The sequence below is a fragment of the Globicephala melas genome, chromosome 16, assembly GCF_963455315.2.
Source record: "Globicephala melas chromosome 16, mGloMel1.2, whole genome shotgun sequence".
NCBI lineage: Eukaryota > Metazoa > Chordata > Mammalia > Artiodactyla > Delphinidae > Globicephala > Globicephala melas.
In genome coordinates this window covers 39,820,025-39,844,189 of record NC_083329.1, presented here as the reverse complement: position 1 = coordinate 39,844,189, position 24,165 = coordinate 39,820,025, and the positions used below count along the sequence as shown (strand labels likewise).

Here is a 24,165-nt window from a genome sequence, read left to right as displayed (position 1 = left end):
TCTCTGTGCTTCAGTTTCCTTATTTATAAAATGGAACTATATTAATTGTCTTCCTAATACATTTTTAGGGAATCAGGCACATTGTAAGCACCTCCATCTCATTTGCTAGGAAATCCTATGGACATTTTATACTATTTAATTACTGCCTATGACACAATTAGCATAATCATAGTTGATTTATGATACTATCATAATAATAACATTTCAAAAAGGTTTTGAAATATTGACTCAATGATGTAAAATATTTTGAAAATCCTTCATCCAGGGAAGTTTTATTCCCATTATTATCTTCTAGCAGAACCCAACTGCCCACAAGTCCCCAATATGACCAGCCATGTTTCTGCTGCAGTACAATCCTGCCTTAGCAAGTTCACAACTAATTTACTAGCTAACTAATATCCCAGAGTCTCTTTAGAGAATTCCCAAACCTCCTACTTTCGTCAACCAAAATAAATATCTTTCCTTGTTAATAAATATATAGATTTCAGACAACTGCTTGCTGGTGAGCCTTGTTTTTCTAATTTATGTTTTAATTAATTTCCTCTCCACCTCACTCCACTTTGTGCATTCTTTTCCTCTCAGATGTTTGCAACACATCCTGCGGAATAACACCTACATTTTGAATTACAGATTTGTTGACTGCATCCTTTAGGTAATTAAGATGTTAACAAAGACAAGAGTCAATCATGATCCTTTTAACATTTCTCTGAATGCTTAATCAACCATTACACATATCACTAAATGAGACAAATTTTCATTTTCTCTTCAGTTTTCACTTGAACCATGAAAATAATGGGAGTAGATTTTTCCCTGGATAGACCCAATGCATATATATATTAACACATAATGTTGTCAACAAATATCTGAGTGACTATCAGTTTTTAATTTAGATGATTCCATATGGTTATATAATTAATCTAAAAATATAATTAAAATTAAAAATTGATTGTCATTTCAGACACAGCAATTAGAAATCATTAAGAATGGGCTTAGACATGTGAGATGTTACTTCTAAGTGATCACTAAAATAAAATTAAAAAATAAAAAGCTTTAGTTTAATTTCAAAAGGTTATACATAAAAATGATAGACTTTTAAAAACACACTTGTATATCAGAATCTTCCAGGAATATAATTAAACCCAGCACACAATGATCAAGTCTTGCTGCAGGTATAGAGCACAAGTGAACAGAAGATTGGGAAGTTCAAACAGAGACTTAGGTCTTCAATAGATTCCAATTCTACTACTTACGGAAAGATCCAACTCACCAAATTACCAAGGCCAATATCATTAAGAACACCTTGATATTTTGTGCCTGCTCTTTGTTTGTAGCACATGGTTTTGGTTATTAAATGTATAAAATAGGTAGCTACTCTAAAAAGCAATGCCTTCACTTTGGTGCTAGGTATCTTCCAAACAAAATAAATACAAAATCCCATGAATGGAGTTGGGCCAGTGAGGAAACACACAAGCAAACACGAAAAGCACAGGCATTAAGCATACTCTACACTTTGAGTTGTTTGGCTACTTAGTTACCTTCCATTTTGCATTCATTTCTCTTTTCATATAATTGTTATAGGGGCTATGTCAAAAATATCAGTTCACCAAATGATGTGTTCTATTTCTTTGTCATCACAAAACCATCTAAACATCCATTTTGGTAAAACATCTCTAACACATTTACTGTAAGTGTTAAACTGGTACTTTCCCTACATTCAATTCAAAGTGGATGAGACCCACAGTAGTACTTCATTATAGCAAGTGTCACTGTAAGGAAGGTTTCCCTAATTATTTCACACTAATTAACTCATACAGTAAAAGGTTCCATTTTAGTCACCTTGATACACATAGCTAATTGGGATAGTAAATTCTGCCATATTTTATTTTAAAAGTAAAAATGTCATTGGATATAGTCTTTTTCCCCCCCCCACAGTACTTTAATATTGTCAGTTGGTAAAACATAGCAGGAAAAAAAAAAAAGTTTATTTTTTCAAATTCCTTACCACTGATAGCTCAATTGCTATTTACTATTTTTTTCTACACTGAACTTCATTATTTAAATGCTGTTCCAATATTTAGCTTCTCATTGTTATAGGCAGAGACACAGACTGCATAAATGGAAACCTAACAGAGCCAACATTAGCCTTGCTAATTTTTTTTTTTTACCCTACATGCTAAATATGTACTGAATTTTCTCTTTACTACTTTAATAGCTCATATATTAATTTTGTAGTGCTTTTTAAGAGCTGTACAGTCCTAAGTATTTAATCCTGGGATCATTTTTATCTTTGAATAACAGTCACCATCCCCCCCCACTTCTATTATAATAACTGTCATGTTTCCATGGAAACTGTGGAGAAAGAATGAAATGGTAAAACATCTCCATTTTAGGTCTAAGTTGACAGTGTGATTTTTATTAGGAGACTCAATTATTCAGACAGGTAAGAATATAGACAGTGGTTTCATAAATTATATAGAATCTTTTATAGATGATCTTGATCCCTGACCTTTTATAAATAAGAAATTATGTTTCTAGCTAAAGGAACTTAACCCTTTCTGTTGAGAATTAGTTATTCGGTGGTGAGATTTGGGGGAGTTTTTTTCCTTCTTCTTCTTTACATTTTATTGTTTTGCTTGACTTACTGTTACCATGTAAAATAAAATAAGCAAAAATTAAAATATTCTTTACAAAGAACTAGTTATTTGTTATACTCTTGCTAAATATATTTTACTCTTTACTAAATATCACTAAACCCATACAGCTAGGTTTTAGATACACATTTACAAGTGAAAAATTCGTTAACGCACATAAGAGGATTTAGAGACTTCTTATAATTATAAAATCTCTTTGGGGCTTTGTCCACAGTATTGCTTACTTCCCACATTTTGCTGCTCTAAAAAACCATAAATTAGAAAGAAGCAACCAATTTTAACTTACATATAAGTTAACTGCTATGTGAATCACTAAAGGGATCCAGAGGAAACCGGTTATAATGCTTGCTTCTAGCAAGGAAGATTTACCTCTTGCTCTGTATATATTTTAAATTATTTGATTTTTTAAAAAGTATAGGTGTTATTTATTTAAAGAGAAATGCAGTCTCCTGAAATAAAGATTCTAGCTGATAAAAAGTCATGGATTTAAAAGAGGCTTTAAGTAGTTGAGTAAAATGTTAGGATTTTACTGTGTGGCTTTTCACAGAGAAAACAGAGACAATTTATTTTTGCTTTTCTCACAATAGAAATAAGGGACAGTTTATAAAGTAGGAAATTTTTCCTTAATATTTACTCTATGAAGATGGAGAAATGGACCAATGACTGAGAAAATGGATGCCCTTTGAAATTGCTAGCAATCACCCTTAACTTTTGGTGCTTCCCACTAAAGAATTACAGGTCAAAGACAAGAAACACTGAAGTTCATTACAACAACAAAATTAAGATCTTGGCAAAAACAGAAATAAATAGAAACACAAGTGACATGGATATAAAGCTTCTGCCCCAACCATCTGATAGGGAAGTTGCTTAGGTAAAAAAATTTTTTAAATCGATGGTTTATTATGTTTTCTAAAACTCACAATGTGGTCTCAGTCTCTTTAAAACCTAAAATAAGAAATAAATTTCTAATGCAAATTAAGTTTGACATCCAAACAAATACATAATATCTTTTCCTTTTATATAAATATTGAATGTCTTGGTGAGCCACCAACTCTATGAAGTATTTATTGGTGTCTGGAATTTTTTTTTTAAGTTTAATTGGTATTATAAGCTAAGTTCTCATCTTTGACTTCCTCCTAAAATAATAAAAAGTCCTGCTGAGATATGAACATAGATAAAAAGCTCGATGTGAAAATCATTCTTAAGGAATTATACATCTTGTTTCTAACTTAATGTGCTACTCTCTTAGAATAAGATGGGAACGGTGCAAGATTACATAGAGCATGTTGTGAGTTAAATAATGTGCTTATTACAACAATCATGCCCTTACTTTTTCTACTAAAGAAGATCTAGAAGCAGAGAGACCCAGTAGCAGTCACCACTCTTCCTTAGCACCATTTCTGGCTAAGAGGAACCATGGTTCCTTGAGAAATGGCTGATTTCAGGTTCAGGGGAGGAAATACACACAGAGAACCTGGGACATCTTGTTCAGAAAGCAAGGGAGCTCTTGGCAACTGAGGGATTGTGTTAAGAGGAAACGAGGAGCCAACATGATTCACTGAATGTATAAAAATCTACACATTCATAGTAATACAAAAAATGATTTAAAAACCCACCTCCATTTGTCACTAAGAGGTAACTACGGCACCAATTACTTACTCTGGAAATTGGTGATTAATGGGAAAGAATAAAAAGTATTCATCCTGTCTTGAATGAACAGTTTGAGGGTAAACAGTCTATCAGATTCTTAATTGATGATGGAGAGTATTTAGAGAAGAATTCCAGTTAATAGACATTGAAAGAATGATGGAATAGGATAAGATCATATTAAAAGCCTAATGAGATAGTTGATTCAGGCAGTGATCATTATTGGTATCAAAACATTTAACAAAAGGTGGGAAACATTACAACAAAAGGATCAGGCTATCACCTCCTTATCCACTGTTTCAATTTCAACTAGCTGAAAGTGGAAATGTGCCTGGTAAGGTCCTATTTGCCTTCTGTTATAACGCAATATTGAAGTACACTGAACCTTCTATGAAGTTTTCTTACCACAAAAAGTTGATTATAAATCTAATCAATCCTTTAGGTTTGATGATCCTTTACAACAAATACAGAGGATACAAAGATACAAGGTGGATGACACCATTTACAAACAATAAGACAAACCTGAAATGGGGGAGCTGCATCAGGACAACTGATTCATTTCTTGAACAACCTAATAGGGCTATTAAAGAGGTTCTTCTAGATCAAAGGAGACTTAAGAGGCATAACCAATATGCAATGGATGAGATGTATTTTGATCTCAAGTCAAACAAATAAACCATTAAAAAGAGATTTTTCAGAAAATTCAGGAAAATTGAGTAATGCCTAGATGTTCTTTCTGTTAGGTGCAATGAAATAATACCACTTGCAGTGACATGGATAGACCTAGAGATTGTCATACTGAGTGAAGAAAGTCAGACAAAGACAAATATCATATGATATCACTTATATGTGGAATCAAAAAAAATGGTACAAATGAACTTATTTATAAACACAGAAATAGAGTCACAGATATAGAAAACAAACTTATGGTTACCAAGGGGGAAAGGGAGGGAGGAATAAATTGGGAGATTGGGATTGATATCCACACACTACTATATATAAAATAGATAACTAATAAGGACCTACTTTATAGCAGGGAACTCTACTCAATACTCTGTAATGACCTATATGGGAAAAGAATCTAAAAAAGAGTGGAGGGCTTCCCTGGTGGCGCAGTGGTTGACAGTTTGCTTGCCGATGTAGGGGACACAGGTTCGTGCCGCGGTCCGGGAAGATCCCACATGCCGTGGAGTGGCTGGGTCCGTGAGCCATGGCCGCTGAGCCTGCGCGTCCGAAGCCTGTGCTCCGCAACGGGAGAGGCCACAGCGGTGAGAGGCCCGCGTACCGCAAAATAAATAAATAAAAATAAATAAATAAATAAATAAAATAAAAAAGAGTGGGGATTATATATATATATATATATATATATGATTCACTTTGTTGTACAGCAGAAACTAACAGAACATTGTAAATCAACTACACTCCAATAAAAATTATATATATATATATATATTCTGATTTAATAGAATATATTTAAATTTCCAGATTTTCTGCAGTTTGGGTTGTTTTGATTACTTGAACATTTTAATTAACTTGTATTTATTTTATAAAAGTTACATGGAAAAATTATTAATTTTCAAAAAGATAGAATGAAGTACTGAAAGTAAATAAGGCTTTGTTTTATACTTTAGAAAAGCGTGAGTTCTTGCTGATACTCCTGGTCCTCACTATCATTAGTATCCACACAACAAAACTAGTTTGGACTATTTGAACTTTCTAGTTGTTAAGATTTTTCATAAGCAGGGGCTTATACTACACACACACATATATATATATATCTATATATATAGAGAGATATATATATATAGAGAGAGATATATATATAGATTTTTAGATATATATATCTAAATATATATATATCGATATATATATAGATATATCTATATCTATATATCTATCTATCTATCTATCTATCTATCTATATATCTATCTATATATCTATCTATCTATATATATATCGATATATATATATAGATTTTTTTTTTTTTTGCGGTACGCGGGCCTCTCACCGTTGCAGAGCACAGGCTCCGGAGGCGCAGGCTCAGCGGCCATGGCTCACGGGCCCACCCGCTCCGCGGCATGTGGGATCTTCCCGGACCGGGGCACGAACCCGTGTCCCCTGCATCGGCAGGCGGACTCTCAACCACTGCGCCACCAGGGAAGCCCTATACTATATATTTTATAGCAAACAGATACGGTCTATGTCTTTAACAAATGCAGAGGTAAACCCATATTGATAAGCATCTATGGTGATTACAGGATTATTAAAGCTTTCAAATTCTGAAGAGGTAGCTTCAGAATGTAAATGAGAACACTCATTAAATAGGTGGCTCTAAAAAGCTGACAAGCAGTCCCCAAACCTAGGGTAAGTTTATTTTTTGCTTTTGTTGAATCTATAAACATTGACTTCAAATATAACCTGATCAGGGTCACTCCTTTGAAATGCAGGTGAAGGCTTGTGATGAATTAATATTGATAAGTGGCAAATGGAAATCAGTCTACCAGGACCTGAGGGGTTTGGGAGAATGACTGAAATTCTTCATCTTATTCAGCCTCTCCAGTCACAGATATATACCTCCAGGGGGAGAGAGGGAGAACTGCTAAGGATAAAGGAAGTTTTAAACTATACTTTATCAAAACGTTGTTAGCAACCACATCTTACAGCATTATAGACAACAGAATCCTTAGATATTTACAAACAAATCTACACAAGCTAAATGCTCCCTTGGCTCAAAACATTCCTGTAGTTTTCCTTATACAGAAGAATGTTTTGGTAAAAATAGTTAAAATCCTTAGGCTGATATTGATGCCCCTTCTAAGTGCTCATATAGAATTCCATACTTCCCCTCATTAAATAACATGGCAATCAACAATATAATTGCTGCATTTATTAGATTTTAAGTTTCTCAAGAAGAGAACATATCTGTTTTGTATTCTCTTTGCTTAGTACATGGCTATCATATTTCAACTTAAAAAAACGTTGACAATTTTTCACAATAATGATGTACTGTCCTTTGATATGGAAATGACTACACAGACATTTATTTTGCATATTGATGGATGTGTCCCTTGCCCCTCTCACTTTCTTTTGTCTTATCCTTGAATTCAACTGCATGCATTTTAAGGTACCTAGTTGACCAAGAGGGTGTAATTTGTAGCCACAAGGTAAGTCTAACTATTCAATGCACACAATAAAAAACATATATTTTTTAAAAGTAAAATGAAAGTACAATGAATACTACAACTGAATTGGGAGGGAGGCATTTATATTGATTTATTAGTTTCCAAATCTTTTTGGATACAGATACATTTTTCATCATAGCCATCCTTTACACACACACACACACACACACACACATACATACACACACACGGGAAAAAACTAACAAATCAATACTACTACGTATGGTGCACCTGAAATAATAAAAATGTTGGTCATGATACACTACATGAACTTTACGATCCCTAGTGGTTTGTAACCCACAGTTTGAACAACACTCTAAAGGTTTATTCTTTTATAATAATCCCAGCAGTCTACTATCTTAATTTTTTTTTTTTTTTTTTTTTTTTTCTGTACGTGGGCCTCTCACTGTTGTGGCCTCTCCCGTTGCGGAGAACAGGCTCTGGACACGCAGGCTCAGCGGCCATGGCTCACGGGCCTAGCCACCCCGCGGCATGTGGGATCTTCCCGGACCAGGGCACGAACCCATGTCCCCTGAATCGGCAGGCGGACTCCCAACCACTGCGCCACCAGGGAAGCCCTATCTTAAATTATTATTCTCCTTGGAGTCTTTTTAATAATCCCAGATCCTATGTACTCCCCAATTCTTGCTAACTTTCTTGCACAGAAATTTCAACATTTTCTGCATTTCAAATGTTGAGGTTGTACAGATGCCAACATCTCATCAATTGACATGGCTATGTCTCTCTAATTATTTCTGGCTCTTTCAGTTAATCAGCAAGGCGTCAAATTGACCCGGGTCGGGCTCTTGAAAGCACATGGGGAATAGTAATCATGTCAATAGGCAGCAGGATGACAATACAGCATTGTGTGGGCAGAATCCATTGTTTGTGATTACCACAAAGGTGGAATTTAAGGAATGTTGTGCCCTTTATTTCTATAAGTTAATGAAACCATGTTGACAGAACTTGTAATGTAAAAATGCTACTATTTGGAGGAACTGTCAAATCTGTGACTTCTAGTCCTCTAAAGCACTTCATTTTTGCCTGCAGCACATTGTTCTCTTTTGTAGTGCATTCAATTTCACAATATACACTTGTATTTTATTACCAATGTAATATCAGTCCTCTATTATAGACGTTAGTTTCACCTAAAATCTGTTTTTGTGTTTTCTATCTTAATACAATGCCATGTTTTACCAGTACAACCCAAGGGGTTATATGAATAGAAAGAAAATTCATTGTATTATACACAAAGTAATTACATTTGAGACTATTATAGTGACTCAGCATCTAATGTGAAAAATGTCAGTCAACGATGTGTGGAACAAACTGAGACTGTGTAGTTTTCCAGCTTTGGCAAATTTACTAACTCCAACATCTCAAAACAACAACAAAGTTTTAGCATCCTGGTGAGCCAGATTCTCCCAATGAATTCATTGTCCCATTTCACTTAAAATTCTGCTTCTTTGAAGGAGAAGAATTTTTTAAAATCTTGAGTATTAGGGAGAAATGTAGAAATCTTAATTGAATGTGGATAAATTATTTTGTATAATTTGTATCCTAGCAACTGAATTAAATTTTGGTCAACACTGCGCTTCTGGAACTCAGTCTTGTCTGATGCCAACTGTGACACTTTTATCACATCTAAACTTTTCTCCTAGAAGTGAAAGTACAGGAAAGTAAGGCTCATTTTCAACATCAGATTAAATTCTGTACTCTGATACTAATAAAATTTTAGTGTCCCCTCTGCTCCACAGTTTTGTATTTATTTGTCTTCTCTTTATACCAATGGTTCTCAACCAGGGGAGATCTTGTCCTCCCTCCACACCCCAGTTCCCCTAGAAAATATTTGTCAACGTCTACTGACATTTTTGATTGTCATGATTTGAGTGGTGGGTGTATGGTACTGGCATCTACTGGTGTAATCTAATGGGAAATAAATATTTGGTCTTTGCCCCTGTTCCTGGCACAGAGCTCCTAAAACCCTTGTAATCCCTGAAGTGATAAATGCCTCTTTGGCATGCTAATGAAATGACTGGTGGCTGGAGGTCCCTAGATAGTTTCAGGATGGGGGCGGGGCACGAGAGAGAGCAAGGCATGGTCAGAGGGTTGGAACTTTCAGCTCCAACCCCAACCTGTGGACAGGGGTAAGGAATTGAAGGTTGTCTTCAATCACAGGGGTCAATTATTTAATCGACTGTGCCAACATAATGAAATCTGTCTTCATAATAAAAACCTCTAAATAATGGGATTAGGAGACCTTCAGAATTTTGCTCATATATGGTCCTAGTACATGTCATCACTCAAAAAAGCACCATTGGTCATTTGGTCTGTTATAAAGGTGTCATCTCTTCAACGGTCTTTTTCATCTCAAGGCAACATTTTGTATCCCATTTGAAATGAAGAATTGTTATACAGACTAAAGCATATTCTTCATCATTAATTTAATTGTACATGTAATATAATAAAGTTAAGAGGCTTAAGAGGAAAAACGATGAGCCCCATCCAGAGGAGTGTCCAAAATTAATCTCCTTACCAGCATGGTGAGCAAGGGACCTTGATTTGGAAGAACAAAGTCATTTTCAGTAAAATGTATGTTTTACTAAATTTTTATATTTTGACAAGCAAGTTTTACTAGCACAATAAGCACACTGTGCTTAAAAAAATAAAGCAGAGCCATTTTAACAAAAAACTTAGAAAAACTGATGGGGAATATCACCCTATGAGTCATACCTACCAAGTCCTTAAACGGAAAGAGATCTTAATCATTTTAGGAAGCTGCTTTATCCCCTTTGTGAGGATATTAGGATCATTACTATGCAATACGCTCAATCAGTAACTTACCTAGGTTGTCTAAAACGTTTGAACAGTTTCTGAATATTAGAGTAATAGGCTGGTTTCCTGAAGTAATTAATACAGTTTATAAAGTTGACTAGTGTTTGCAATTCACACATTGGAGGAAACTGGTGTGATATACACAAATGTCTGTGAGCAACAGCCATGCTTGACTTTTATGATATCTCATCTTTCTCAAATAACAATTTAAAGACATAAATTAACATGGTGTATTATGTTCATTGTATCAAAATGATTTATGCTGCCATTTTAATTCATTATTTAAAAATTATTTCTTTCTAAAAGGATTCATGGGGGAAATGTTGGTATAACATTTCCAGTTTCAAAGGCACTCTATAATTTTCTAATGGCATTTTGTTGAAAGATAGCATGGCTTATTATCATATCTAAATGTCACATTGGCAAGAGAAAATTGTATGTATAATGATGAAAATGGAAACTGCTCTGTTTCTAAAGGCTAATTTATTGAACTACTAAGAGTTATCAAAACATACTTCAAGCAAAACTGCATGATTTTTAAGTATTTTGAATAAAGTAAGCACTAACAATAATACTTTCAGGTTCTGAGAGGAAAGAACTATAACTTAGTGACTTTTATTAAAATATAGATCCACAAAGTATTCCAGGATCCTTAAGGGTGTTTTCTATTGACGGTCACAAAGATGTCTTCATTATCAATTTAGAAAACAGCAAAGGTGAAAATATTGTTTATATAAAAGGGAGTTTTGTTTCTAAAAGAATGGCTTGTTAACTTCCACATTCTAAGCATTTGAACTAGAAAGGATTTCAAAATGATCATTTTTACAGATTAGAAAACAGGTCCAGAGGTGGTAGGCTCCAGACCTTATGTTTAAGGTCACATGGAGAAGTTGATGTCATTGCTCTGAGCAATTTGAACTAGAAAGGATTTCAAAATGATCATTTTTACAGATTAGAAAACAGGTCCAGAGGTGGTAGGCTCCAGACCTTATGATTAAGATCACATGGAGAAGTTGATGTCATTGTTCTGACTAAGGCCCAGGTCTCCCAACTCCAAGGAAATATTCCTCTTGCTATGTGAGCATGACTTTGCCAGAAGGACCTCTTTCAGCACTGAGCATCCGCCTTGCTCTCACTAGGTTCATAGGTTTTCTCTCTAGAATGGCCCAATCTTGAATGTAAAGCAGGATTAGAATTATGCTATATGCTATCTTCACTCCTGTGAGAGAGACTCCCTTCACTGAAGAAGAAAAGGTATTTTAGCCACATATTATTATTTTTCGATTGAAATTACTGAGAACACAAGGGATCTATAACTAATAATACTAATAGATACTATTCTTTCGCTTTTTAAAGGTACGATATCACCACAGGCTCTAGAACATAACAAAACCTAACAAAAAGACACATGCACTGGATTGCTCTCTTTTCTATGGAAGTTTGGGGCTCTGGAAAAGCTGACCTTATCGCCACACAGGACTAAAATATCCTTAGGATTTAAAGAGCCCTTGATGTTTTGAAAGTAATTTCCAATTGTTGCTACCTAATATGACAACAGTGGAAAAGAATCATCCTTCCTTTTCAGAAGAAGACAGAGTCAATAATTAAATGGCTTGTCTGCATCCACCAAGCAAGTCAGCAGCACTAGATTTTCAATTATCTTTAGTCCTCTGCACTGTCAATTAGAAAAGGTTGCATGCAAGGACATGCTGAGATCCACCTTTATAAAGTCTTGCTACTTAGGGAGTCTTAAAGATAAGTGCAATGGAGAAGAAATTAGCAAATGACCTTTGAGAGTTTTAAAATTTTTAATGAAACAAATAAAAATACTTCTACCCAAGACCAAGTAGTTTTATCCTGAAGATCATTTTTAAAAAAAAATCAGTCTCACTGCCCTTGAAAGAAAAAATGTACTTTGATGCTCTCTGTAGTCACAAGTCACACTAAAGTCTTAATCTGCTAGCATTGGTGGCCTTAGAAACTCTTCTATACTTCTTCCCAGCCTGATTACATGTACTAGAATTTGAAAAGCAAACAGCTCTTGCACAGCTGAAAGCCAACTTATTAGTTCAGGGCGAACTGCTGCAAGTTTTTCAAGTCTCCTATACTTTGCCCTGCCATAAAATGGACAACAATTTTTATTGCCCAGAGAATGGGATTGTCTTCTGACTATTCAACCTGAGAAGTGGTCAGCAAGTTCTAATTCTGGTTTGAGGGCTATTTCATACCATTCTTAGTGTTCTTTCCATTTAATTGGCATATAGTTCCCAGTTTGAGACAGGATATTACTCACTTGAATTCTTTCCATAGGGGGAAAAACAATTTTCCAGGCTCATTTCCCTGAGAATTGCTTAGATCAAAACCAAGTTGGTTGAAGTAAGTTGTTGATAAGATTGTGGGAATACTAAGATCTTTACTCTAAAATGCTTGGCAGACAAACACTAATAAGAAAGGCCAAAATTTCAAAGTCAGGGTGTTCAAAAGAGCAACCCCACGTGCATTTGATTGTGCATTTAAAATCTCATGTTAGTTAGATGCTAGACGACCCTGGGGCATTTGGGAAGATGTTACCAAACAATACATCCCTTTTCTGATTTGCATAGCCTCATGTATTTTGAGGTGCATTTGATGAGTGAATTTTCAAAGGTCGGAGCAACATAGGTAGTTCCCTCTGCAAGTCAAAGAGCACAGAGCAACCATCAGATAACCGTTTGATTATCTCTGGTAATCAAATGTAACGAGAGAACATCAATGCTGTCACATTGTGTCAAACAACAAAGCTGGCACCAAAAGTAATCCTGAAAATATCAGACTAAAATGTTCCTTTGCAAATAGTCTTGTAAACAGAGGGGAGCTTTAAATCAGTGAGGACTAATTATAGCAATAGTAATAAACTATTTATTTGGACTACATCAAAAGGGCCAAAAGAGTGGCCCATATGCAGGCAACATTCTTTATAGTTCTAGAGTCGGGAGAAGTGAGCGGTGCTTCGCTGGTTCAGCAGCAATAAGTCAGTCAACCCTGGTGCATCTAAATGTTTTGTACATCACTCTTTTCCTGGGTGATGATGCTACAGGTCCTGCTTTGTAGACTTAGCCTTACTTCTGGCTTTTTACCATAGTTTCATCTTTCTTGTTTACTTTTAACTTTTCTTTTTGTATTATGTGCATCTACGATGAGAGTCCCTTTTCTGGGTCGAGGCAGAGAATAAGTGAACATTTTGCACTGAGGTACATGGTGAGGGGAGTAGGCCAGGCCAAAAATGGTGGTTCCGAGGGGGGTTTGCCTATTAGTGCCTTCTTGTTCAGTGCTGCTTTTTCCTCTCTGTGCTCAGGGGAAGGCTCATGTTATCTCTGGAGAAGGAACTTATATGCAAATTTATGCTATGATGTTAGGAAAAAATGTTTAATTCCTCTTAGGAGAATTTTTAAGTTTTACATTTCTTTAGAGAGAGGACAATATTTAAACCTAAAGAAATACTACATAATGTGAGACAGAAAAGTGAAAACTTTCTTAACTAAGAAATCACTTCCATGGACATTTAGGTTGCTTCCATGTCCTGGCAGAATGGAAAAGGAAGATGTGGTACGTACATACAATAGAATATTACTCAGCTATAAAAAAGAATGAAATAATGCCATTTGCAGCAACATGGATGGACCTAGAGATTGACATACTGAGTGAAGTAAATCAGACAGAGAAAGACAAATGTCATATGATACCGCTTATATGTGGAATCTCAAAAAATGGAACAAATGAACCTATTTACAAAAAAGGAATAGCATCACAGATGTAGAAAACAAACTTATGGTTACCAAGGGGGAAAGGGAGGGAGGGATAAATTGGGAGATTGGGACTGACATATACACACTACTACGTATAAAATAGATAACTAATAAGAACCTACTGCATAGCACAGCAAATGCTACTCAATACTCTATAATGACCTATATAGGAAAAGAGTCTATAAAAGAGTGGATATATGTATATGTATAACTGATTCACTCTGCTGTACAGCAGAAACTAACACAATATTGTAAATCAACTATATTCCAATAGAAATTAATTTAAAAAATTAAAAAAATATAACTTCACAAAGTGGTATAACCTTTACCCAGGGATATGGTCTGACTTCTTTGAAGTTCGGCTTTTGTCTTTTGTTAAAAGGACCTGAGACCGTCTTGCTTAAACTCCCTCAATCTTATACTCTCTCCTTCTTTACTGGATTTAACATGTTCGTCTCTCTCTCAATACTGATGATCCATAATCATCCACTACACAATTCTGGCTATTTTCCTTGAAATTTCTTCTAATTCTGTATAAGTTTATTGACTCTTACTTCTTCAAATCATATTCATTTTCAATACATTTAGGGGACTTGATCCCTACCACTCCATCCTAAGATGAAAATGAACCAGTGGTTTGATAAATTCAATTGCCACTTGTTAATTAACACACTAGAACTCTCAACAACACACAATATCACGGTCTCCTCCTCCATTCTTGAAACACACTCCGTTTTTGTCTTCTGTGATGCCGTCTGGTTTTCCTTCTACTCTCTTCTCTTGTTTTCAGTCTTTGGCTGTGGATGTTTTTGTGTGATATCCTTTCCTTTTCCCTGATTTTTACATGCTAAAGTTCCTCAAGAATCAATCCTCAGTGCATACTCCTTTCATACACTGCTTTCTCTCTCATCCACATCTTTAATTACCACTTACCATCTAAATTCTCATTATTCTCACATAAATACCAACTTCTTCTCTGAGTTCCAGACCTGCCTAACCATGTCTCAAAATCACCTCATATTTAACCTAAGCAAAAATCAAGTCATGATTATTCCACTCTCCAAATCTGGCAACCATCCCTCTGTCTTCGTGAATGCTACTGCCTGCCGCTGATTTCCAGACCAAACATCCTTGCATCATCCCTGACCTTTCTCCCCTTCATCACCAATATCTATTTCCTTAAGGAGACCTGTTGGCTTTGCCACCTAACTAGCTCTCAAATGCTTTTCTCTACTCACACTGCTCTCGTTCTAGTCCCGTGTCTACCATCAGCTTTTACCAGGAAAATATTCTGGTTGTTCTCCTTGCTTTCACTTTTTCACTCCTCCAATCAGAGGAAAGAGTGTTTAATTATAAACCAACTCATCTCAGTTGCTAGCTTACAAGCCTGAAGTGCTTTCTTTAAATCCTTAACATCTGATCTCCATCTTGTATATTCTAAGTCCCAGCCATATTGGTACCTTGGTTCCTTGAATATATAATGTTGTCTCCTATCTTGGGGGCTTTGTACATGTACTTTTGTTTGTCCGTCTAGAATGCTATCTACACTTCCTTACCCAACTAATACCATCTAATTCTTTCCCAGTCCGTTCCAGCTAATTCTTCAAAATTCAGCTCAAATATAGTTAAAATGTTACTTCCTCAGGGAAATCTTCGCAGAATAATTAATGTGGCTCTCTCTCCTCCACTGGACCACAGGTACCATGAAGGCAAGGAGCATATCTGTTTTATTCATTGCTTTATATGTAGCATTTTGTAGGCACACAGAAAATATTTGTTAAATATATGAATGTATATGACAAATTGAATGAACATGAATGATGCTGTTACATCATGGGCTGCCGGATCGTTGCAGGAAGTCTTTAAATCTATCTATCTATCTATCTATCTATCTATCTATCTATCTATCTATCTATCTATCAACCTACCTACCTACCTATCTACCAAGTAATGTAGATTAAAAAACATGACCACACTCAGAGATTTACAGAGATTTTGCCATAAGAAAGAGTTCCTAATGGAAAATAATATAAGAATCATCAACTTAGATCATAAATAAATGCACTGATGAATCTATACTCATATAGCTGTTAGAGCTTCTCAAGTGAAGGGCTTAGATATGAATCCCTTCAGCCTTCAGAGCAGCAGGATAGAATCTAGGGCAGCTGAGCCAATTGGTACCATATTCTATACCCATTTTCTATGAGTGTCATGACATAAAATAATTTGAAAAATGCTGTTAGATGGGAACAATTTAGAGGGGTTTTTTTGTTGTTTGGTTTTTTTTTTTTTTGAAAAAGTGATCAGGAATTACTTTCAAAAGCACAGTAAATTGAATCAACAAGGGTACAAATTGAATCAGTCTGAAATACTAGGCTCCACTCATTGTGTTATCAGGTCCTCACCAAAATGATGTTTAAGAAGTATACATAATTGTATCATAAGTGTTTATAATATGATGGGTGCTAAACTGAAAAAAGCAGGATATAAAGTTGTAAATGACTACAAGTATAATTTTAAAACACAAAGATAGTTAATAGCAGTTGTACTTGATTTGTTTAGACTGTGATTTTTATTTTTTAAATCTATATCACTGTATTATTTCTATTAAAGTGAAAATATAAAACGTTTTAATTAAAAATAAACATCATTATAAATAAAACACTGACTTTAACTTGTTGTTTTGTTTTTCCGCTCTATATGACCCTAATCTCGGAATATAGCTGTGGTATATGTAAATCACCTTATTGGAGAGCCACCTTTATATTAAAAATTCCTATGATTATAATAAATATAAATATAGTATATTTCAACTTAACTTGCTAATATATATAGGTTTTTTTATTCAGAAAAAGAGATGTTTTGCCTATAACTGCTGAGTACAATATTCAACAATAAGAATGAAATGATACTATAACTTGAAAATATTTCATTTAAGAAGTACTCTGTATTCATATATCAGAAGTACTTAGAATGAAATAGAACATCTTCATTTTTCTATTTGATTTTCTGGATGGTTATTTATTTATTTTTTTTTTACAAGACAAGGTGTAAATATGGAGATAGGTCTCTCTACCAAAACAGTACTTTATCATACTAAGTATCATAATTTATTCTTAGAAGTAAATATTGAAAATAATCATGGAATTACACATCAGGCTCCCTACTAAACTGCAAGATCCTTACTATTAGAAAATATGTTTTCTATTTGCTATGCACACTGTAAAATACAACGCCTGACTCATCATGAGTAAATTTCTAAATATTTATTAAATGAATGAATACACAGTCTCTAAGGAAAATAATGTGTACGTTTCATCATATATGCTTTCTGCTCTAAATAAGGTTTAATGAACCTTACGTTCCCTCTAAGGTTGTCTCTTCTAATGTCTTTGTGGTTATAACTTCATATTTTAAAAAGAGAAGTCCTTAGTGGATAATTAGCAGCAATCAAGAGAAGCTTAAACATGTCATAAAGGTAAAGTTTCTGTCACGAATAGTTTTCTTTGTAGGAAATATATCTCGTGAGACAAGCTAAGGGCACATATCCTGCAGCAGAGCAGTTTTGAGAACCATTTCACTGGGATATTTCTTTCAAGTCAATCTTCTTGGACCAGCCATCCAAACCGAAGGCTTGGTATGGTTTCTCTGAAAGGGATGGTCTGTTTTCTGCCATTGAAGCCTGGTTGTGCTAATAGCTAATAAGTTTCTTATGATTGAGTTTCTAAATGTCTCAACTGAATTGATTTTTAAAGTCAGTCCTACTTTTTTCTTTTTAATGCAAATAGGCATAGTCAATGAGGCAATACCAACAATAACTTCACGTGCATAAATAATATGATCATTACAGTTGGGTTTTAAAAAATATTAATCTTATCTTTAGTGGATTTTGCAAAATCAAGGGGACTTTGAAAAACAAAGCTCACACAGTGGAGCCAAATCATGACTTCAATTCTAAATGGTACAGAATTTGCGATCTGTATAGAAATTTAGAGGCATTAACAAAATTACCCAGGGAATTTAGATTAGAGCCCGTTCCTGGATTTCCTGCAATGCTGGCAAAACTTATAAGTTCCTTAAATACAAAGTGAAGGCATAATGTACTTAAGGGGAAGAAATCCAACACAGAGAAAAGAGTGCTAACACAAATAGATGTTTAAATGTGTTAGTTCAACTAAAAAGTTTTCCCTGGGGAATAGTTTACAGTTTACCTACTCTGGGTGATAGGATACCTAATTAAAAAGATGCTTTCAACTTCAGAAATCTTCAGATGTTAATTATTTATTAGAAAGCTATAAAATGCTAACAGTGTAAAAAGCATCACAACACCTGCTCCAGTATTTACTTATTTATTTAGCTATTTTGAGGAATAAAGTTTACATTATCAATCTCTCTGGAATTTAGATCAATGATCCTAGACTTTTTTTAATCAAGTTATTCCCATTTTCTAAATAATAATCAATATTAAGGTATGTGGGTTATGTACTCATTTGGATTTAGTATTAATTGAATAGAAAAATTCAAACTAATTTATCCTAGTTGATTTATATTCAAGTATAAATATAATGGCTAATTTGTAATCTATTAAATTTAATAGTTCAAATAACAATACTTAGATGTAGGTCATCATTTCATTGCCCGTTTTGTTCTTTAATCATAATTGAACTTTCTTTTAACTGTTTCTATTTTTATAAAATTGATATTTATGGATATTTTCCAGTCTAGGTTTAATTTTACAACACTCTACTAAATTGAGACTAGTTTGCCTACATAAGATTAAAGACTCCTTGCCCAGATAAAATTAGTTTACATAATACATGTGCAATAATTGTGTATAAATCAAACCATCTAGCAAATGCATTAGGGTATATTTCCAATGATTACTTCTACAAACAACACCATCCACTTTTATAGCCCTTTATAATTTACCAAGTATTTTTACATATCACCATTAATTAAATCACAAAAATAATATTTCATAGATAAGATAATGATACTGAGAGACAGCTGTTAAGACATGACCAAAATCACTTGGTTGGAAATGACAGAGCCCGGAACAGAACTCGAGGCTTCTGGTCCTCATTCAGAGTCATGTTTTTCATACAGATGGATTCTCTTCCAATGTGAAGAACTGTTGCCACACCTATCTTCTAAATTGTCTGAATCTGAATTTCAGTGTATTTGTTTTACTTCCTACCTTTAGTTGAAGCATGTGCAAGTGAACCCATAAATGCCCAGAATTCATGAGATACACACACAGTTTAACCTTTGTAAGGCCAACAGTACACTGAGAAGGATATAACTAATTCATAATTGCTTTCCTGCCACTGATCAATTTTAAGCCAGTGACTGGCCTCGACTTTGGGTAGAGTAAATAGGAGTTATACGAAAACTTTCATTAGAGAATCTGTCTAAAGTTTAACAGAGAAACAGAAATAGATCAAAGAATATTTTAGTTTAAAAGACCTTTGACTTTCCCAGTAACTCTACAAATATTTAAATAGTTGCTCAGGTAGATTCTAGACAAATTTTAAAGATGAGCACTAATTGTATATATAAATACACATTTATATAAAGTGGTGTGTGTGTATATGTATATATACAAATATAAATATATATAAAATGACCCATAGTAACCTTAATTGAATATATAAACTCAAGAAAAACTTTGCTGCCATAAATTATAAATATGAGCTTTTATATTGCAAGAAAATGTTCCTCTAGGGATAATGTCCAATAATAAAAAAGTGTTATAACTTTTAAAACTGATAAGGTACCTTAAATGGCCCCCCTCTACCATCTCAGGATGACTAGTGTAACTACCAGAAACTAAAGTCTAAACTTAGCATTAATATGTATTTTAACCTAATGTAGAAAACCAGAAAATTAATACCAATCAGCCACAGTACAGGCAATACTGAGGACTGTGTGGAGTTTGATGTTAAAACTGGCTTTGTGTAATTTCCTCCGCAAATCTTAGCAGAGGCACTGCTGGCATTTGACTACAGGATGTAAGTCTGTGTCCCTCCAAGGAACAGAGGAAACAAAAGCAAACTATATAGAGAAGAAAATGTGAATATCTTTATACAGCTTTGAAAATAATACAATTTTATCAGTCAAAATGAATAATAGTAATTAGTCAATTAGTTCTAGCCCAAATCTTTAATCTTCATAGGCTCTCAAGGCAAAAGAAATTATTTTATTCCTTTTGTTTTTTAAGTGACTACAAGACCAACCAATCAAATTCTTCCCCTGCACTATCTACTTACTGATATTTGTTGATTTAATCCTTCAGGTATCCTGTATGATATCAAATACTAAATTGGTTTTACTTAAGTTACTTTCTTGGGAGAAAGAGGAGAATTATATAGATTACACTTTTTTAAAAAAGTAACCTAACAATTTTGCAGAAAAAGCCAATCTCAAATTACTTCACATTTTTTGTTTAAAAAAAAGTTAAAGCTTTGTTTTAAAGTAAATTATTCTAGTAGATAAAGATGTACTTTGTTATACAAAAATGACAATTAATGGCATATGTACTATCTCATATCATTATGGTAACTTAGTGTCATTGAAGTGAACTAAAATTCATTTTATGGCAAGACAAGAAAATTCAAACAAAAATTTTACTCTGCCCTTTGGCCTCCTCTCTCCCCTCACTGTGCCTGTGTATCTGTATTATGCATCGACCAAACCTTCCCCATAGGCAGAGATATCTGCTGAACCAAAAAGAGCAACATTCTCCTAGCGTCAATAAGACAACTCCTTAATGATAACTTTCCTGCTTGAACTCATAAGGGGTCATATGACACTTAGATCTGGATTATGTCAATAATACATCATTTGATGTACAGCCCTCTGTCTCAAATAACTTGTTTAACTGTGCCTTGACTTCTAATAAGCAGAACAGTTCTCAGAGCTTTCTGAGCTGCTCTTCCCAGGTTATAATCCTCAAATTTGACTTGAATAAAATTTTCCACTTCTTTTTTAGATCCACTGATTAATTTTCATCGACAAAGTTCAATGTAAAGCAACGGTGTATTCACGAGAAAATATTTCCAGCGTTATTATTTTTCATACAATTTCACAAGCAACTGGTGAACACAGCCGCAATTCATTCAGAAAGTGTTTTCAGTGGAAGAAATAATGTGTTAACATTCAATTGTTTTACTGGATTTTAAACTAACCATTTTCCCTTGTCCAGATGATCTTCCTCACAAAATTAAGGTTTCATGTTCAAGGAGAGAGGTACTTACTAAGCAAGTATACTATGTAATAATTACCTTGAATAGTTTGCTTATCTTTACTCTTAAGTAGCTACTTTCTTCCTGTCAGAGTGTAGAGCTTTATGTCCAACAAAATATTTGATCTCATTTCTATTCAAAATTGTTTTTTGAAAATCAAAATTAAGACCCCCCCCAAAATTTCACTTACTTTGCTTTAGCTTCTGCATCTTCGTATGCTTTATTAGAAACATCATCCAGTCCTCCAATCAAATGCTTGAAAGAGCTGTCGGAGGAAAAACACAGTGATTAGGATAAATCCTCTGCAAAACTGTAACAATGACAACCTAGTCAATGATATATTGAAACAATCTGAAAGGATCTAAATAAAAATGAATTCAAACATTTAATCTAGGTACATTATTAAGAAACTTATGTGATAATGATATAAATTGAGAGCAGGGACTTCTTTTAAAGTGCTGTGAGATTTTACATTTTAATTTTAAACCTCTATAATGTTAATACATGCAAATGGCTTTGTGTGTTGTGAGTATTAAAAAACAAAATAGGCATGAAACATATAGCATGTTTGCTGATTTAAATTTAAATGTTGCTTTATCACTTTTACACACACTTTTTAAAAAAACCTGTACAGAGGAACTTGACACTCTGCTGGGGGACCGGGGGGCTGGCTATAAGGGGACTGGAGTAGCTATTATCTCAGGCCCTTGGGTAATGATCTCATCTGAGGGTCAGGGTATCTAGAATGCTGGGCTAAATACACTAAGTATTTCTAATACAAAAAGGGACCATAAGAAAATGACTAGACAGAAAGCCAAGGAATCAAGAATTGTATTCTACAGAGTGTCAAGTTTTCTGTAATGAATTTATTAATGAAGGTCAAATGAATGAATGCAAATGAATGAGCAATAGGCAGCAGTCCTTATAAAATTTTCAAAAATATTATTAATGATAAAATAAATTGATAAATATAACCCCCATGATTGAGAATAGTTCAAATATGACTTTGGCCATTGTTCTTTATGTGGTAAAATTCCCCATTTCCCCACAGAATATCTTGGTTATTACTTAGAGAAAGTCTGCTTTTACTGAAACTCCTTAAGGCTAGATGAGTTGATATTGTAAAGTAAAATACAATATTTCTTTTATTATGAATAAAATGATAATATCTGGTTGATTTTTCTGTTTTCATAAATAACATGAAATTTAAGCACAGAGAGTTTATTTCTCCAAGATGACAGCTATTTAGTAGCATACCAGAATTATAATCCATATTCTCTGATACCCACTCTTGTCCTTTATAATACTTAGATATTTTTAATACAACCAAATCCAAACATTGTGAAAAGGCATTGACAGAGAGGAGCCAAAGAGCATTCAGTGGTAAAAACCAAAGAACAACAACCACTAAAACTTAGCGTTTCAAACACACTTGAATATATTAATAGATTGTGCTCTTAGACATTTAAAACACACAGTAATTTTGAGAATTCAAATAGTTAATAAAAATTCCTGTCTTCCTCCTAGTATCTACTTAAGTTAAGCAGATCAGTGTATTATCAAAGAATTAGAGAGCAAACTGATAACAAATTTGATAAAGATGGAGATTTTTTTACTTAAGAAAATCTGTTCATTCCACTAGGCTCAGTTAAAACCATGCAGATCACTTTTTGAAAATACAGTTTGAAATTTCTGTTAGTAAAGTATACAAATGGAAGAGCCTACATCTGGCCAATCTGTACAGAGTTTTAAAAGTAGAAACCGTCTAATCACAGCAATAAGTTTAAAATTAAGGTTAGCTTGATTGGGGGGAAAAACTTTTTAGACCTGGTAATGAGCTGTTTATATTCCTTTTTTGTTAAATCTTAGTCATATCCATGATTTAAAAAGAATGAACAAAAGAAGTATTTTAAGTGAGACTTTTTCATATGTCTTCTTAAATGCCCTTGGTTTAAAATACAAATTTCTGTGGGATAGGGAGGGTGGGAGGAAGGGAGACGCAAGAGGGAAGAGATATGGGAACATATGTATATATATATAACTGATTCATTTTGTTGTAAAGCAGAAATTAACACACCATTGTAAAGCAATTATACTCCAATAAAGATGTTAAAAAAAAAGAAAAGAAAAAAAATACAAATTTTCTATGGGGTACTAATGATCCAATATTTATGATTTTTTTTTTTTACTACTAGATAAAAAAAAAAATTAAGGGAAATTATATGTACTTACAAAAGGCCCCTATCTTGATATAAGAGAAAATTATTTTTGAAATAAATTCTCTCTAACTGAGGAAAACCCTTTTCATTTAATGTGCAATTGATTTTTTATTATGGAAATATTTTTTAAACTGAGAGAAGAAATTAAAGACTTACTCATAGTCCTCTAACCACAAGTAACTAATAGGAACATCTTTATGTAATTCTCTTTTTTTTCTGCATAGCTTTATTGCTGTTGTTTATAGAGATGTAATCATAAAGTAGCTATGATTTATTATCTTGATTTTTAACTTACTCTTACATCATAAGTGAATACTTTTATTTTTTAAAACTCCATAAGCAATATTTTCACAGCCAAAGTAATAGGTCCTCACATGTATACACATGATAGAATATCTACTTATCCATCTACACACACACACACACAGACACGAACACACATACACGCTCACATACGCATACAGATGAAGGAGCGGGCATGGCAACTATCTATAAAAACATTTATATCTATACCCTCAATTAGAGATTAAACATATGGAATTTCTTTTTGAAATAAAAACATGCAGAATTATAATCTTGACTTTGGAATTGGAACCATATG

The 24,165-nt window shown here is 33.9% G+C and overlaps 1 protein-coding gene across 3 annotated transcripts in view; it reads right to left on the bottom strand.

Annotated features, from left to right (window-relative positions):
- The window catches only part of PRKG1 (protein kinase cGMP-dependent 1), a 1,181,528-nt gene that overhangs the window by 83,877 nt on the left and 1,073,486 nt on the right, over window positions 1-24,165 (bottom strand). For all 3 annotated transcript variants that reach the window (XM_030864960.2, XM_030864959.2, XM_060286056.1), the window contains one exon: window positions 21,536-21,610. In XM_030864960.2, the coding sequence (XP_030720820.2) occupies window positions 21,536-21,610 (75 nt within the window). The remainder of the gene's footprint in view (window positions 1-21,535; window positions 21,611-24,165) is intronic.